The following is a 17,231-nucleotide window of genomic DNA, read 5'->3' as shown; positions in this document are numbered from 1 at the left end:
TTGCCCAAGGACACAATGGCTATTACTAGGATGGCGGAAGCTTGAATCAAACTTGGAACCCTCAAGTTGCTGACACGGCTTTCTACCAACTGAGCCATGCCGCCCTTTTACATCTACAGATAGATCTGAAGTTGGTAAAGGTTTCAAGCATTGAAAGTAAAACACAAAATGTATTGTTGACTTATAAGTTACAACACTTACTATATAAGAGTGGGTCTCTTTTGGACCCTAAGAGTAAGAGTGTATAGTCAATCTTAAGGTTGCACAAGGCTTAAATACTTCAGTTAAAGCCAATCAATCAATTTGCTAAATCATGAGTTGCCCTCAATTTGAAATCACTTTTAATTATGTTTTTTAAATGTTTTCTGTTCTAGTATAACAAAGATATGTCAAACATGAGCATGGTTAGATGAGATTAGTGTCGGTGAACTAAACTTGAACTAAACTCTATTGTAAGGAACTAGAACACATCATTGACCTGCCCAGCAATTCGCACTCCTAAATAGTAGATAATAATCCCTAAAAGTTGAAGCCACTGCAAAGGGTGTGCTCTCATATACATTTGCCCATATTGTGTATATGCTACTGTTTCCTTACCAGTCTTGCGCTTGCGCCTGGGTGGAGCACGAGGGGTGAGGTCCCTTACATATACAGCTGTGTTCAACCCCGCCACCACTGCATTGATAGTATCATCCAGCCAAGTAGACTGTATTAGGTCCCTGGGAGCAAGCTATTAGGAAAACATATAAAGCGCTGTCAGTTTACTTTAATACTCCATTACAGTACAAGGACCAAACACATGCATAGTTACTTAGCCAGAGTAGTATTTGTTTTAGGGAGATACACTTTAAAATCAACAATACACACACTGATCCGGCCACTGAGTTAGCCACGTACAGACGGACTAATGCAAGTCAGAAAGAAAGATCATGCCATCATGCCAAACCTGTGGTGTGCGTGCCTGTGTGATACGATGCCGATTCACGTTGGCCCGAACACGTTCACTGTGCCGAGTGCGGGCGATTGCTCTTGTAGGACCGGCAGCTCGGGGCTGGGTGCGACTGGTGGTTGGATGGGCAGTGGAAGCGAGGCTATGGGTTCCATTTTCTTGTTCTAAATATGCCCCGATAAAAAATGCTTAGCAGTGCAAACATGTAAGCCAAGGCACATTTCACCTTTTAAAGCTGCTGTATGTCACCAATAGGTAGCTGCCTAGAGCAGCGGTCCCCAACCTTTTTGAGCCCAAGGACAGGCTCGCGGCCCTACACACTAGGGATGGGCGATACCACACTTTTAGGATTCGATACGATACCGACACTTTTTCTTGCATTTTCATCAATACCGATACCGATACCATTTATTTCTTATTGGCAATTTTTGTCAGTCAAAAATATTATTACTATTGTAATTATTTAAGACAAATCACAAGACAAATAAAGACCATTTATACCACATTTATTATGGTCAATATATAATAAAAGTAAAATTAAAATAAATAACAAATATGAAAAATAAATTAAATATAAACAAAAATATACACATTTTCACTTTTCTTATTTCTCAAAAAAAAAGTATTGGTAGAAAAAGCTTAAAAAAAACAATTATTCATAACAATGTTATGTTTCAAACCTCTTTGTGGAAGTAAACTTATAACACTTCTCTGAAGCAAAGTCAATAATTTCCTTATCACAATAAACTAGGATTTCCTTGTCCTATAAACCTGCATACGAAAGACAGTTCCCTGAGAAAATGAACTTCGAAAAATTATCTACAAAAATGTCTGACACCATCACACCTTTAGTGTACTCGAGATATGTCGTCACACGTCACACTTTACTGAAGTCTCAGATTGCTGTTCAGGAAAAGTAACATGTTCACGTTTTCTGCTTTGATACGATTACGCCTCTGGCTGATTATTTCTCCGGCCTTAGAGAAGAGTCTCTCTGCTGGAACAGACGTTGCAATAGTTCCAACTGGTATTTTTTCGCAACTTTGTTCAGCATTGGGAATGTGGTTTGACATTAATACTGTTATATGAATAAGAGGGAAATGCTGTAACAGTTTCACACTATTTACTACAGGCATTCCATCAATCTCGCCTCTCATCTGAGCAGGCTTCTTCAGTTTATGCTCATAGAGTTAGATTGGTAAGATCTAGTGGAAATACTTTGGCACTAGCATTTAGAAGTTGCAATGTTTTGAGGGCGCCTTATTTTTTGTGATTTTATTCATTTTTTGTCAATGTTTTAAGTGTTCCTTATGACCTTAAACCCAAAATGCACAGGATTTCAACAAGAATTAGGACACAAATACTGTATCCAGTCTAAATGCATTGGCACCAGCCTTTAGACTAGACCTGACCAATATAGACATAGGCTCAATTTCGATTACACCTCCTCCCCCCCTTGTTTTTGCGTGTTCACGTCAATCAAGAGGCGTTCAAATTACCTGTAAGGTAGGGGCGAAGTACTTCCCTCAACGTTTTTGCCGAAATATGCAAGTGCTGGCAAATCAGCTTGCGGTATGTAAAATGTACTTCATTGTGTATTTGTGTTTGACGCCAATATTTACATGCAGTAGCAAAGGTTTGAAGTCTGACTAAAACCACAAGTGTCATTCTTATGAAAATCATTAATTACACTTTTTACTTGCATTTGTACGTTTTTCTGGGTTCCTGGTCTGCCATCTTTCTTTTCGTACTCGTTACTGTAGTGAGGTCTGCGAGCTCACTTCACTTTATAGGGGGGTCCTTTGCCAATCCCCCCTACCTGACGGATAATTCGAATGCCTCTTGATTGACGTGAACGCGCAAAACTAAAGAGGGATGCAAGGGAGGCGGAGGGGTACCGTATTCGAATTGAGCCTTGGATTAGACTAAATGCTGGCGCCAATGCATTTAGACTAGATGCAGTATTTGTTTTCCAATTCTTATTGAAATTCAGTGTTTTTTGAGGTTCAGGGCACAAGGTAAACCTAAAATATTGATAACAAATTCATAAAATCGCAAGTTTTTTCTATGTTATTGCAAAACTAAGCTGCACCTAAAACGTTGCATGTTTTGTCGTAACTTTCAGAAAAAGCTACTGCAAATTCAGACATTTTAGGCCGCAACAATATAAAAAAAATAAATAAATAAAAAATCCTGAAAGGATTGACTTCTAAAAACACACGCAGCAAAATTATTATGTTATGATACACAAGCAAGATTGCAACCATATCAACCATTTTTTTGTGCAGGTGTTACAGACATGTTGCTATCTTATCCAGCCCGAATGTCAATTTTCACAAGTTTTAAACCACTATTGGGGACAAGCAGCAGCTTTACGTATGACAAAAGAGGTCAAAAACACAATCAAGCCGAAAATGTCCCAGAAATCAAACAATTCTAATTTACCCGAATTATTGTTGTTGGCAACACATTCAGGACAGAACCATTCCTCAACAGGAACAGTGTCCAGAGGTGGTGTGAGACATTCCATGTGGTAGCTGTACAAAAAGAGGGAAGGAAATGTTTTCAAATAAATCAACTGCTTTGTTAAAGAGCTCAAATATTTTGCGGGGAAACAATTGTTTGTAAAGAAAGTTATAATCATTCATTCAACGATTTCCTACCGCTTATCCTGATCAGGGTCACAAAGCCAAAGAGGGGGACACCCTGGACTGATGGCCAGTCAATCACAGGGAACATATATGAAAACAAGCATTCACACTACTGGACAATTTAGAGTCTTAATTAACCTCACATGCATGTTTAGGTCTGTGGGACGAAACAGGATTAAACTCACTCAAGCACAACATGCAAACTCTAAAGCTGAAAACACAACCTGACATACTTCTCATTAGCTGAAAAATCATTCTCAGCTCTTTTCTCAAACAGGCAATTCATGTTTTTAAAATATACGAACAATATATTAATCTAAAGCAGAGACAGTATTTTTTCCGAGACAAAGGAACGCAAATAATTTACAGAACACAGTTTAAAGGATAAATGGACGGTTTGTCTCACCCAGCGTCGCAGCCATCACAGAGCAGAAGACGGTCCTCTCGATCACTGCCTTGACACACCTCGCAGTTGGTCTGATCCAAGTCCAAATCCACTATTACCTCCTCATCTTCCTTCTCAGGTTTTTGTACTGTAATCTGTAAGGAGCAGTGAGTGACCAAACAGTCCTTATCAATACATCCAGATATACACTCTCAAAATAAAAGATGAACACACTTACCATTTTCTGCACTTTTCCTCCATAACATTTCCTCAGGTATATGCTATTAAACGCAATACGGTCCACGGGGCAGGAGTTTGCATTCTAAATAGAAGAAGGAAAATATTACAATTGAGTTGCAACCCCGAGTGGGACACAAGCGGTAGAAAATGGATGGATGGAGTTGCTCTTCTTCATCAACTTCTAAACACTTCGAATGTAATGTCTGGATAAAGACATGTTTAAATTTAAATATATCTTTATCATCTGTCTTTAGATGTTAACTATAAGAAATGTCAAAGTTCACCGTGTTATTTTCCATTCGCTATGCTCCAGTAGAAATAAAAAATAATTGACACAACTCACGTTATCCAAGTATCATCAATCATCAATCAAAGTTTACTTATATAGCCCTAAATCACGAGTGTCTCGTGTCTCGTTAACAAATGTTATTTTTGTGTACTTTCCACATATGGTTTATTTTTTTATATTTCTTTTATTTAATTTTCATCTATCCATCTATTCAAAAAAGTTATTTATTTATGCTACTTATGGGCCTCTTAAGACTTCACTGACTATGTTTCCATGCACTAAATTAGTCTGATTTTGTCAAATAGTTAATTTTTTTGTATTTTCACACGCACACTCTCAGAATCAGAATCAGAATAGTTTTATTGCCATTGTTTGAGAACGGGTTCACAAACTAGGAATTTTTCTTGGTGCAAACGTGCGACATAAAACACATATAACACATATTTGGTATAAAAAGAGCTGTGACTAAGCTATCAGATAGACTTAGAAAGGATTCAAGGAATTCAAGGAGCTGCTGTTAGGAGTTATTGTTCATTTGCCTGATGGCCAAGGGGAAAAAACTGTTCAGGTGGCGGGAGGTGTGGGTCTGGATGGAGCGTAGTCTCCTGCCTGAGGGGAGAGGGGAGAATAGTGTGTGTCCAGGGTGAGAAGAGTCAGCTGTGATCCGACCCACACGCCTCCTGGTCCTGGAGGAGAACAAGTCCTGGAGGGATGGGAGCTTGCAGCCAATCACCTTCTCAGCAGCACGTACGATGCGCTGCAGTCTATTCTTATCCTGGACTGTGGCGCCGGGGAACCACACTGTGATGGAGGAGGTCAGGATGGACTCTATGATGGCTGAGTAAAACTGCGCCAGCATCTCGGTCGGCACCTTAAGTTTCCTCAGCTGCCGCAGGAAGTACATCCTCTGCTGGGCCTTCTTGATGAGGGAGCTGATGGTCAGCTCCCACTTGAGGTCCTGGGTGATGGTGGTGCCCAAGAAACGGAAGGAGTCCACAATGGGGACGGGGGTGGGAGAGTCAATCAGGGTGAGGGGGGATGGTGGGGCTGTGACTTTTCTGAAGTCCATGATCATCTCCACTGTTTTCTGGGCGTTCAGCTCCAGGTTGTTGAGGCTGCACCAGGACGTCAGCCGGTCCACCTCTCTCCTGTAGGCGGACTCATCGCCATTCGAGATGAGCCCGATGAGGGTGGTGTCATCCGCAAACTTGAGCAGTTTTACGGATTGGTGACTGGAGGTGCAGCAGTTTGTATACAAGGAGAAGAGCCAAGGGGAGAGTACACAGCCCTGAGGAGTACCAGTGTTTGTGGTTCGACTGTCCGAGACAATCTTCCCCAGCCGTACGTCTGTCAGGAAGTCATTAATCCAACTGCAGATGGAGTCGGGCACACTGAGCTGGTAGAGCTTGTCTCGTAGCAGTCCAGGGAGGATGGTGTTGAAGGCAGAGCTGAAGTCCACAAACAGGATCCTAGCGTAGGTTCCTGGGGAGTCCAGATGCTCCAGGATGAAGTGGAGGGCCAGGTTCACTGCATCATCCACAGACCTGTTGGCTCTGTAGGCGAACTGCAGTGGGTCCAGGAGGGGGGCGGTGATGTCCTTGAGGTGGGGCAGGACCAAGCGTTCAAAGGACTTCATGACCACAGACGTCAGCGCGACCGGCCTGTAGTCATTTAGTCCTGTGATCCGTGCTTTCTTGGGGACAGGGACAATGGTAGAGGTCTTAAAGCAGGACGGCACGCGGCATAGCTCCAGAGAGGTGTTAAAAATGTCAGTGAAGACAGGAGCCAGCTGGTCCGCACAGTGTCTGAGAGTGGAGGGGGATACACCATCCGGCCCGGGGGCCTTCCGCGTATTCAGCTTCAAGAACTGCCGGCGTACATCCTCTTCTTTAATGGAGAGGGTCTTTACAGTCTTATGATGTTTTTGGAGTCCTGTGATGTCATTGGAGTCCTTTGAGTCCTTTAACTCCTTTAATGATGTGCTGGCATTGGTGGGGAGGGTGATGGTGGGGGGAGCATGGCTTTGATGAGCTGAAGGCCGTTCATGACGACAGTAATGTGTGTTGAGGCCCTGAGCGAGAGTCCGGTCATTCAGGGCCTGGGGGGTTTTGGGCTTATAGTTCGTAAGGGCCCTTAGACCTCTCCAAACTGCCGCAGAATCATTGGAGCGGAACTGTTCCTGTAGACGGTTAGAGTACACAGATTTAGCTTTCTCCACTTCCCTGGTGAAGTGGTACTTCGCTTCTCTGTATGTACTTCGGTCGCCGCTTCTCCACGCAGCCTCCTTCTTCTTGCGCAGCTGTCGGAGCTTGGGTGTGAACCAGGGCTTGTCGTTGTTATAACAAACCCTGGTGCGCGTTGGAATGATGCGCGCCTCATTGAACTGTTGTTATAACAAACCCTGGTGCGCGTTGGAATGATGCGCGCCTCATTGAACTGTATATATGAGGTCACAGTGTCCGCATACTCGTCCAGATTGTTCGTGGCCGCTCCAAATGCCTCCCAGTCTGTCGTTTCCCAACAAGCACGCAACTCGTCCACAGACTCAGCGGTGAAACACTTAATGTTCCTCATAACAGGTTTAGCCAGTTTCAGTCTCTGTCTGTATGAAGGGATTAAGTGCACCATCACGTGATCTGATAGTCCAAGAGCAGCGCGCGGGACTGCATGAAAAGCCTTGCTCAATGTAGTGTAGCAGTGATCCAGCGTGTCGGGCATTTGATAAACTGTCTATACTTTGGTAATTCCTGGCTCAAATTTCCCTTGTTAATGTCACCAAGCACGATAACAAGAGTAAGGCTGCAGCTAACGATTATTTTTCTATCGATTAATCTATAGATTATTTTTTCGATTAATCGGTTAATCTATAGATTATTTTTTCGATTCATCTATAGATTATTTTTCCTTTTACCGATTATTTTTTTTATTCAAAATGAAGATGAAAAAATAAATGTAGGCCAGTTTTTTCAAAAGGCATTGCTTTTATTTACAAAAAAAAAAAAGTATGGCCACTCAGTCAACATTGACAACAACATGACAAAATATTCTGTAACAATGTGAACATTTAAAACTTTTAACATTTAACAAAATTAAAAGTAGCTTATTTGCTTTTTAATGTGCAAATATAAAAGTAAACATCCAGTGCAAATCGTAATATTCTGCAATAGTATAAGCATTTCAAAAGTAAAAGTATTGCTTATTTTGCTTTAAAATGTGCAAAAATAAAGATAAACATCCAATACAAAAAAGTGCCAATCTAAATATTCTGGAGCACTGTAAACATTAAGTATTGCTTTTAAAATGTGCAAAATAAACATCCAGTCCAACACAGTACACAATAACCAATTCTACTCATTCCAGTGAGTGACTAACAGTTGTAATGAAGAAAGGTTAGCATGTCTACATGCTCTGGTTCTTTTCTTGTTTACAATATTCCCAGCAGCTGAAAATAAGCGCTCAGAAGGGGTCGATGTGGCTGGAACTGAGAGCTAATTACCGGTAGCCTTCACCTCAAGCCAGGACTGCGAGTGAGCTGAGCTCCAGTTTATATTCCTAGAAGGTCAACGGGCTCATAGTAGGGATGTGCGTATCGATCCTGTGGTATCGATATATCGATACTCACACGCTACTCATTTGGCATCACTTTTCTGAAAAAAGTATCGATATAAACCAAAAAACGGCGTGTGGGGGGTGCAAGCATCACTTTCAGATGTTTTTGATGACTTACTTAACTTACTATGTGCTGGGACACCCCTGTACCTGGCAGAGTATAGAGCTGGCCCAGTCACGTGACAGGAGACAGCGAATGAGCGTCGTCAACGTGCAACACACACACAGCCAGCCGACAGCGATGCAGCCAGGCATATCCAGTGTTGTCCAATTGTTGACTTAAAACAGGCATTGTTTTTTTGTTTTTTTAGTAATGTTTACTGAATATTTTTGTTTAAATGATTATCCTAAATTCAAATAATTTCCACACAGGGGAATTTACTGTTAGTTGAAAATTGCTTGAGTATTTAAAACAAGATAAGAAAGGGATAACATTTGGAGATTCTTCATCTTTGCATTAGTTTTATTTTTTTCCAAGAAAATCTTGAAATATATGATTGAATGTGATTTTGGTTTTAATCTGTAACATCATTTCTTACATTTCGAAAACATTAACCTATTTCATATTTCATTAATTGCTAATTATATCACAAACTTTAAAAAATAACTGCAGCTTCTTGCGATTCGGATTTGACAGTTAATTGGAAAGCCCTAATATCTAATTATTATATATAATTATTATTATATATAATATTTAATTTATTTTTCATATTTGTTATTTATTTTAATTTTACTTTTATTATATATTGACCATAATAAATGTGGTATAAATGGTCTGTATTTGTCTTGTGATTTGTCTTAAATAATAACAATAGTAATAATATTTTTGACTGACAAAAATTGCCAATAAGAAATTAATGGTATCGGTATCGATGAAAAGGCAAGATAAAGTATCGGTATCGTATCGAATCCTAAAAGTGTGGTATCGCCCATCCCTAGCTCATAGTGATGTTACTAGTAGTTGACTGGGAGGTGTTTATTATCATTTGGGGAGAGTCCGCTGCCTGATGCTCACCTGCTAAACACCTATCTGCTCCACGCTGAAGCGCTGACTACATGCGCTCTGAATACACACTGCTGATTGGCTGGTAACGTTTTGAATACGCACTGCTGATTGGCTGATAACGCTTTGTATAACGCTTTGTGTGTACCAATCAGATGGTTGTGTGGGTGGGACAATGCTGCGTGCTGAGACAGAGGCAGCCGCAGAAGGAGCGAAGCAGCTTGTTAAGACTTTAGCAGCTAAAGTTAGCTTTAGCTTAGAAACTCGTTCGGTACACCCCCGTACCGAACCAAAAGCCCCGTACCGAAACGGTTCAATACAAAACACGTACCGTTACACCCCTAGCAGATACAAATGACACATTCATGTTTTTGTGTAATGATGACAACGTATACTCGCGCGGACGATTGACTAGTTGATGGTTTTCTTTTCAAATGCTCGTTCATAGCCGTTGTGCTGCCTATGCTATGATAGGCCATTTACGCTCGACACAGTGTGCATACAACAACATTATTAGGCCGTGTATTGAAATACTCCCACACTTTTGACCACTTTTGGCGTGATTTTTTCCCCCTCGCTCGCACAGTCTGCTTTGCGCTCCGCCATGACGGTAGTGTGACGTAAATATGCGACGCGTCGACGCACAAAAACGGCGTCGACGTATTTACGTAACCGATGACGTCGACTACGTCGACGCGTCGTTTCAGCCTTAAACAAGAGAGTCAGGAAAAGACCGTTCCACATGTAAGATCTGTCCTGCGAGCGCGCACAGAGCGTCACGCACGTCCGCGCCGGGCGGGATGTAAACAGCCACTAGAATGAATGAAACAATCTCACGCGGTGAGTAAATGGGCTTACAGTGGATAAAGAAATATTCCAGAGAAGAAGAACAGTGTCTGGAAATCGCTGTCACGTCTGTGCACCAGCTATTGTTGATAAAGAAGCATAGTCCACCGCCTCTTTTTTTGCCAGAGAGCGCCGCGTCTCGGTCCGCGCGGAGGAGATGAAAGCCCTCCAGTTGAAGCGCGCTGTCCGGGACACTTGCGCTAAGCCAAGTCTCCGTGAAACACAACACACAGGATGAGGAGAAGTCCTTGTTCCTTCTCGTCAGCAACGCTAGCTCGTCCATCTTGTTGGCAAGTGAGCGGACGTTGGAGAGGAAGATGCCTGGTAGAGGCGTGCATAATCCCCGTCCGCGAAGACGGACAAGTGCGCCCGCTCTCTTTCCTCTTCGATGCGATTTCCCTCTTTTGAGCACAGAATGGACCAAATCCGCAGCTGACGCTAAGATGACCGGTAACAAGTCCATAGGGATGGTGGATCTGATGTTCAGTAGCTCTTCACGGGTGTAAGAGCACCCGGAAACACAATTTATGTACAAAAACAAACAAAACAGAGTGCACGAGAGCACCGAGGCAGCCTTCATCGGCGCCATGATGATGACGTATAAACTCTCAAACATGACTATTGGTCGTAATTAATGTGCCTCTCGTACACTTGGGGGCACTTATTTCATTTTAGCGCGGATAACTGAATTACTTTACCGGTTGACCTATGAGGTCACACTAGGATTTGCGGGTCCTTACAACTTGTTTTAACTGATGTCCGCTGTAATATTGGCACAGATTACAAATATTACGTCTCTAATGACAATGCTGATGTTACACAGACAGCATCAAGAAATGAACCTGCACTGCGCTACAGACATGACGCTACTACCAAGAATGTATCGGGTCGGATTGCAAAAAAAGGCGGCGTAAGAGTTTTTTCAAAGGCATTTTCGGACAAAAATCCTGGAAACAAACCTTTAGCATGTCTCGAAGTTAATTTAAAAGGCTCTGTTCATTGATGGACGAAGTGTTAAATTCGAAGCAAAAGACCATTCGTGCCCCGACTGATATCTACAGGAACAGGAAGGTTGCTAATGTTCTGGTTTATCTTGACCGTTGTGCGGAAAGTGAATCAGTTGGCGTGCACAAATGCAGCGTGAGGAGGTTTGTATGCGCTTTATTTTTTGCCTTTAATATACCTGCTTCATTATCTTTCGTCTTATTCGTATTTTGTCCGGGAGTCGGAATTAAGATATCTTTTTACATTTCCTTTGCTACTTCCTTAAATAAATCTCTTTCTTTTTTTCTACCACTGTTGCACTTCAAAATGATCTGTTCTTTTAATGTGTGGAGCAAATAAACAGTGCCCTCTTCATTACAACTGTTGCTGTTTTTATCGAATGGCATCTGCTTCCGAGTTGTATCCTGCGCGTTGAGAGAAAGGTCCCCTCCGTCGTTCAAGACATCTGGTTTCCAACAGCATAATGCAGGTGTGTTAGTCCGACATTTCAAAAACTAAACACAATTGGATTAAGGTGTTTCCATGGGTTGCAGAAGTCTTATTTAGAGCCTAACTATTTGAGAAAACGGACTAATTTAGTGCATGGACACGTACTGGACTGTAGGCTTTGTAAGGTCACGTTACCTGTAAATTAAACAAAATTGAAGCTAATCCACCTTTTTGTTTTATTTTTTTTTTCAAATAAGAATCGATAAGATAAAAACCGGGGGAAAAAAAATGTTAAACAGAATCAAAGGTGGAATCGGAACCGGAAAAATCTCACAAATCACCATACCTAATGATCAAACTATTTTAAAGTAATAATTAACTTGTTTTTTTGAGGGAAACCTGCTAAGGAAATGAGGTTGGGCATCCTCACTCCATCTCGGAAACATAAGAGATTAAAGCCGCAGATTAAGCACGATTTGAACGGGCAACAATGAGCTTTAACAGACTATGCATTGTGAAATTCTTCACCTGTATAAAAACTGACTCTCTTGACGAGATATAAACAAGTTTGACTTTGACAACAGCTTGCTCAAATCTCTTGTCCATTTTGATGTGTTCAATTGCAATCAATTCCAACAATTGTACTTATTTTTTTCAGCTAGCGAGCCTTTGAAAAAGGGTACAGTTTGTCTCGGTGCGGTCCCTTGATCTTTTTTATTTTGTACTATCCATTTTATTCCAGTTTCATGCTCTCTCGCATTACCGCAGGTACAGTACAACCATGACAAACAGAAACTTTGGCCAGAAAAATAGCTACCGCCGCCCCACAATGCATTGCAAGATCATGTGCCTTTTCGAGCCCTATGCCTTCTGCCTGGAGCCCGTGTGTTACACATTCTTGTCTAATGTTCTCCCACTTGCTCTGATGTCTACAAAATAAATACTTGTTTGATAGGAGTTTATTTGTCTTTACGTCACAGGACCAGCCGCTAAACTCAAGTAGGATAAAGTATTTATAAAGTCGTTTCTTAACATGCAAAACTGATTTTATAATGTGTTGAATTACTGTGAAACGCATAATACTTAGGCATGATTAGTATGCATTATTTATAATAGGTGTGTCCATTATTACTCATTGCTGTTTTTCAACATTTACTGGGGGTCTTGGCACAGGGAGACTCAGATATTTACTGTATTGTACACCCCATGACTATACTGATAAGTTTGATAATATTCAGATGCAACCTGACACATGATAGTTATGGTATAAGCTCCACAGATATATCCAACCTGTCCTACCTTGGCCCACGCGAGGATGCAGTCGAGACAGAAGTAGTGCTGACAGTTCTCTGGTGTTGCCACCGGCTGGCTGCTGAAGGAGTTCAAGCAGATGGGACATTTATCAGCGTCCTCGTCTGAGCTCATGGCTGCAATGGCTGCTGAGGTTTCGCCGAAAACGCCATCGTCAATGTCAGCATCTTCTTCCTCGTCCTCATCTGAGGAAAGTGGAGACAAATACACAACATAGGTATTTCATCTTGGATATATAGACAACATTGCATCTATTCAGTTATCCTCGTTGAACTATTAATTGTGATGATCATGCAATACTTTGATAACAATTAGATATTTGAGAAAACAAGTTGTTTTATATTTCTATGTAACCTTACAAGCTTGAGATGCACATAACCAGGATGTGTGTGGCTCATAAGGGCCATTCAACATAGAAAAAAAATATTACATTGAAAACATGTCATTGTTCAGACACAAAAGATTCCATCCATCCATTTTCTACCGCTCGTCCCTTTTGGGGTCGCGGAAGGTGCTGCAGCCTATCTCAGCTTCATTCGGGCGGAAGGTGAGGTACACCCTGGACAAGTCGCCGCCTCATCACAGGGCTAACACAGATAGACAGACAACATTCACACTCACACACTAGGGCCAATTCAGTGTTGCCAATCAACCTATCCCCAGGTGCATGTCTTAGGAGGTGGGAGGAAGCCAGAGTACCTGGAGGGAACCCACGCAGTCACAGGGAGAACATGCAAATTCCACACGAGCCCAGGATCGAACCCAGGACCTTTGTATTGTGAGGCACATGCACTAACCCCTGTACCACCGTGCTGCCACAAACAAATGTACAAACCCCGTTTCCATATGAGTTGGGAAATTGTGTTAGATGTAAATATAAACGGAATACAATGATTTGCAAATCATTTTCAACCCATATTCAGTTGAATATGCTACAAAGACAACATATTTGATGTTCAAACTGATAAAAAAATATATTTTTGTAAATAATCATTAACTTTACAATTTGATGCCAGCAACACATGACAAAGAAGTTGGGAAAGGTGGCAATAAATACTGATCAAGTTGAGGAATGCTCATCAAACTCTTATTTTGAACATCCCACAGGTGTGCAGGCTAATTGGGAACAGGTGGGTGCCATGATTGGGTATAAAAACAGCTTCCCAAAAAATGCTCAGTCTTTCACAAGAAAGGATGGGGGGAGGTAAACCTCTTGTCCACAACTGCGTGAGCAAATAGTCAAATGGTTTAAGAACAAAGTTTCTCAAAGTGCAATAACAAGAAATTTTGGGATTTCAACATCGACGGTCCATAATATCATCAAAATGTTCAGAGAATCTGGAGAAATCACTCCACGTAAGCGGCATGGCCGGAAACCAACATTGAATGACCGTGACCTTCGATCCCTCAGACGGCACTGTATCAAAAACCGACATCAATCTCTAAAGAATATCACCACATGGGCTCAGGAACACTTCAGAAAACCACTGTCACTAAATACAGTTTGTCGCTACATCTGTAAGTGCAAGTTAAAGCTCTACTATGCAAAGCGAAAGCCATTTATCAACATCCAGAAACGCCGCCGGCTTCTCTGGGCCCGAGATGGACTCATGCAAAGTGGAAAAGTGTTCTGTGGTCTGACGAGTCCACATTTCAAATTGCTTTTGGAAATAATCGACATCGTGTCATCCGGACCAAAGGGGAAGCGAAACATCCAGACTGTTATCGATGCAAACGCCAGCATCTGTGATGGTATGGGGGTGCATTAGTGCCCAAGACATGGGTAACTTACACATCTGTGAAGGCACCATTAATGCTGAAAGGTACATACAGGTTTTGGAACAACATATGCTGCCATCTAAGCGCCGTCTTTTTCATGGACGCCCCTGCTTATTTCAGCAAGACAATGCCAAGCCACATTCAGCACGTGTTACAACAGCGTGGCTTCGTAAAAAAACAGTGCGGGTACTTTCCTGGCCCGCCTGCAGTCCAGACCTGTCTCCCATCGAAAATGTGTGGCGCATTATGAAGCGTAAAATACGACAGTGGAGACCCCGGACTGTTGAACGACTGAAGCTCTACATAAAACAAGAATGGGAAAGAATTCCACTTTCAAAGCTTCAACAATTAGTTTCCTCAGTTCCCAATCATTTATTGAGTGTTGTTAAAAGAAAAAATGATGTAACACAGTGGTGAACATGCTCTTTCCCAACTACTTTGGCATGTGTTGCAGCCATGAAATTTTAAGTTAATTAATATTTGCAAAAAAAAAAAGTTTATGAGTTTGAACATCAAATATCTTGTCTTTGTAGTGCATTCAATTGAATATGGGTTGAAAAAGATTTGCAAATCATTGTATTCCGTTTATATTTACATCTAACACAATTTCCAAACTCATATGGAAACAGGGTTTGTATACATGTAAAATATATGTAATCATGACACCTCACAAAACGGTCAAATATGTTGTATACAATGACATTGACATTACCATCTTCCTCTTCATTGCATTCCCCTCCACCTTCCCCATCATTTTCTTCTTCCTCTTCATCACCACTGTCAGATTCTCCTTCGTCAGACCCGTCAACGTCATCCGAGTCATCTAAAAACAAGTGTGTGCATTTGCAGATTAAAGGGTGCGTTTACTCATTCATATAGCATTTCAGGGATTTTTGCAAAACAAACATCACACACTACCTGAAATGTCCCACGGTGCAACAGTTTTTTTGCTGTTGTTCCTGCGATTTATCAGCTCATCTGGGCTGTCATCGTCATCCATGACTGGCCATTAAAAGAAACCTTGTATTCTAAATGTCCTAATTGCTGTAAATCAAAATTGTTTCAAATTGATTGTTGTTGTTTTTAAATATGAATCTTTTTGAGTGCTAAAAAGGTGATTACTCACTGTTTGAAAGACGGGGTAAGTTGAAGTGTTCAATTAAATCTCATATGAGGGAGAAGTTGATTTCCATACTTATGCCTGAGTTAATAAACAGAGTTACTGTAAGACGGTCGGATATACTGTAAATGCAATGATCGATATTATTACAACGATACTTTATGACATCATGGGGTTAAAATTAAATTGTGAACCTTTGCAGGCCCAGAAATGAGTAACTATGTTTGCTAACACTAGAAATTATGTAATCATGCATGCTGTAATAAACCGATTGAAGAGAGCTACATAACGTAAACAAAGAAGCAACATCTGCATCAAACACTGCTTTTATATTGTGAAATACACTCAGTGGGTTGCCTCTACATTCACGCACTGACATAATTGCAACACCTAACACACAGCGTGGTTTTGTTTTAAAAAACGATCTGGCGAGTAACAATTGCAGCAGTGTGGAGCCATGTTGTTAGCCACCTACGGACTAGCATTAGCTAAATATAGCATTGAACGTTAACTAGATGTTCGGTTGGAGTTGGCTCGTCTACGTTCTGAGCAGTAATTACTTGCTGGTACATTACTTAATCAGTACAATGTCCCACTAGAGTATTTAAAGGCTAGTTCAAACCTACCCTAAACGGGCAATGAAGTGGATACTATGCTAAGAGTGAATTGTGCCTCCATTGGTGTTGAGTGACACGCCGACTGGTTTCGACGGAAATTACCGAGTGGACTTCTTCTTCTTCTTCTTGTGATTTTTATGGCGGTTGGCAAGCAACCTTGTGGTGAGCATTACCGCCACCTACTGTAATGGAGTGTGGATCGAGGTGGATTCCTACTCTAAATTATTTTATTTAACCCAGTGTTTTTTAAAAATGTGTGTATTGCTTTATAACCTGTGTGTTCTGAGTGCAATCCTAATATATCTTCCACTGCTAACCTAATATTCTCTTTCGCTAACTTATTTCCCAGTATTTCCCTTTCTCTATTATATTTTCTACAATGTATTAAAACATGTCTTACATTTTCTATCTGTTGGCAAGAATCACACAGTCCTGTAGCATATTTCCCCATCAATTTCAATGAACTATTTAGATATGTATGTCCTAATCTCATTCTAGTAATAATGTCTGCTTCCTTCCTATTTCTACTGCCTCCTCTCATTACACCAACTCTCCTCTGGACTTTGTAATACTCTCTACCTTTTGTTTCCTTATTCCAATTATCCTGCCACTTTTTATTGTGTTCTATCTTAATGATGTTCTTCACTTCTTCTTTACTGTGCTTAATCTCCGTGTTTACTTCTGTTTTAGTGGTTGCTTGTTTTGCGTACTTATCAGCTAATTCGTTCCCCTCAACTCCTACATGAGCAGGAACCCAAATAAATGTTACCACACCTCCCGCTTTATTTATTCTGTAGACTGCCTGAACTATTTCATAAACTAAATCTTGTCTTGTTTCTGACGCTATGTTTTTTATGCTAGTCAATGCACTGCTGGAGTCCGAGCACACGACTGCTTTTCTTGCTTTATTTTCTTCTATCCAATGAATTGCCATATAAATTGCTACCAATTCTCCCGTAAAAACAGATAATTTATCACTCATTATTTTATTTAAAACT

At 41.1% G+C, this 17,231-nt stretch overlaps 1 protein-coding gene across 4 annotated transcripts in view; it reads right to left on the bottom strand.

Annotated features, from left to right (window-relative positions):
* Positions 1-16,331, bottom strand: part of LOC133641832 (PHD and RING finger domain-containing protein 1-like) — a 34,192-nt gene extending 17,861 nt beyond the window's left edge. For 2 of the 4 annotated variants that reach the window (XR_009824342.1, XM_062035879.1), the window contains exons 1-11: positions 16,243-16,331; positions 15,623-15,697; positions 15,415-15,540; positions 15,209-15,319; positions 13,339-13,416; positions 12,706-12,902; positions 4,224-4,307; positions 4,007-4,140; positions 3,395-3,486; positions 947-1,113; positions 598-730 (exon numbers count right to left, since the gene is read on the bottom strand). Coding sequence is in view for 3 of the 4 variants with exons in the window: in XM_062035879.1 (XP_061891863.1) it covers positions 598-730; positions 947-1,113; positions 3,395-3,486; positions 4,007-4,140; positions 4,224-4,307; positions 12,706-12,902; positions 13,339-13,416; positions 15,209-15,319; positions 15,415-15,496 (1,078 nt within the window). In the remaining variant the exon portion in view is untranslated. The remainder of the gene's footprint in view (positions 1-597; positions 731-946; positions 1,114-3,394; positions 3,487-4,006; positions 4,141-4,223; positions 4,308-12,705; positions 12,903-13,338; positions 13,417-15,208; positions 15,320-15,414; positions 15,541-15,622; positions 15,698-16,242) is intronic. The other 2 variants (XM_062035882.1, XM_062035883.1) reach the window with 2 other exon arrangements.
* Between the last annotated feature and the right edge of the window lie 900 nt (positions 16,332-17,231).

The sequence above is a fragment of the Entelurus aequoreus genome, linkage group LG24, assembly GCF_033978785.1.
Source record: "Entelurus aequoreus isolate RoL-2023_Sb linkage group LG24, RoL_Eaeq_v1.1, whole genome shotgun sequence".
NCBI classification, from domain to species: domain Eukaryota; kingdom Metazoa; phylum Chordata; class Actinopteri; order Syngnathiformes; family Syngnathidae; genus Entelurus; species Entelurus aequoreus.
This window is presented reverse-complemented; position numbering and strand designations above follow the sequence as displayed.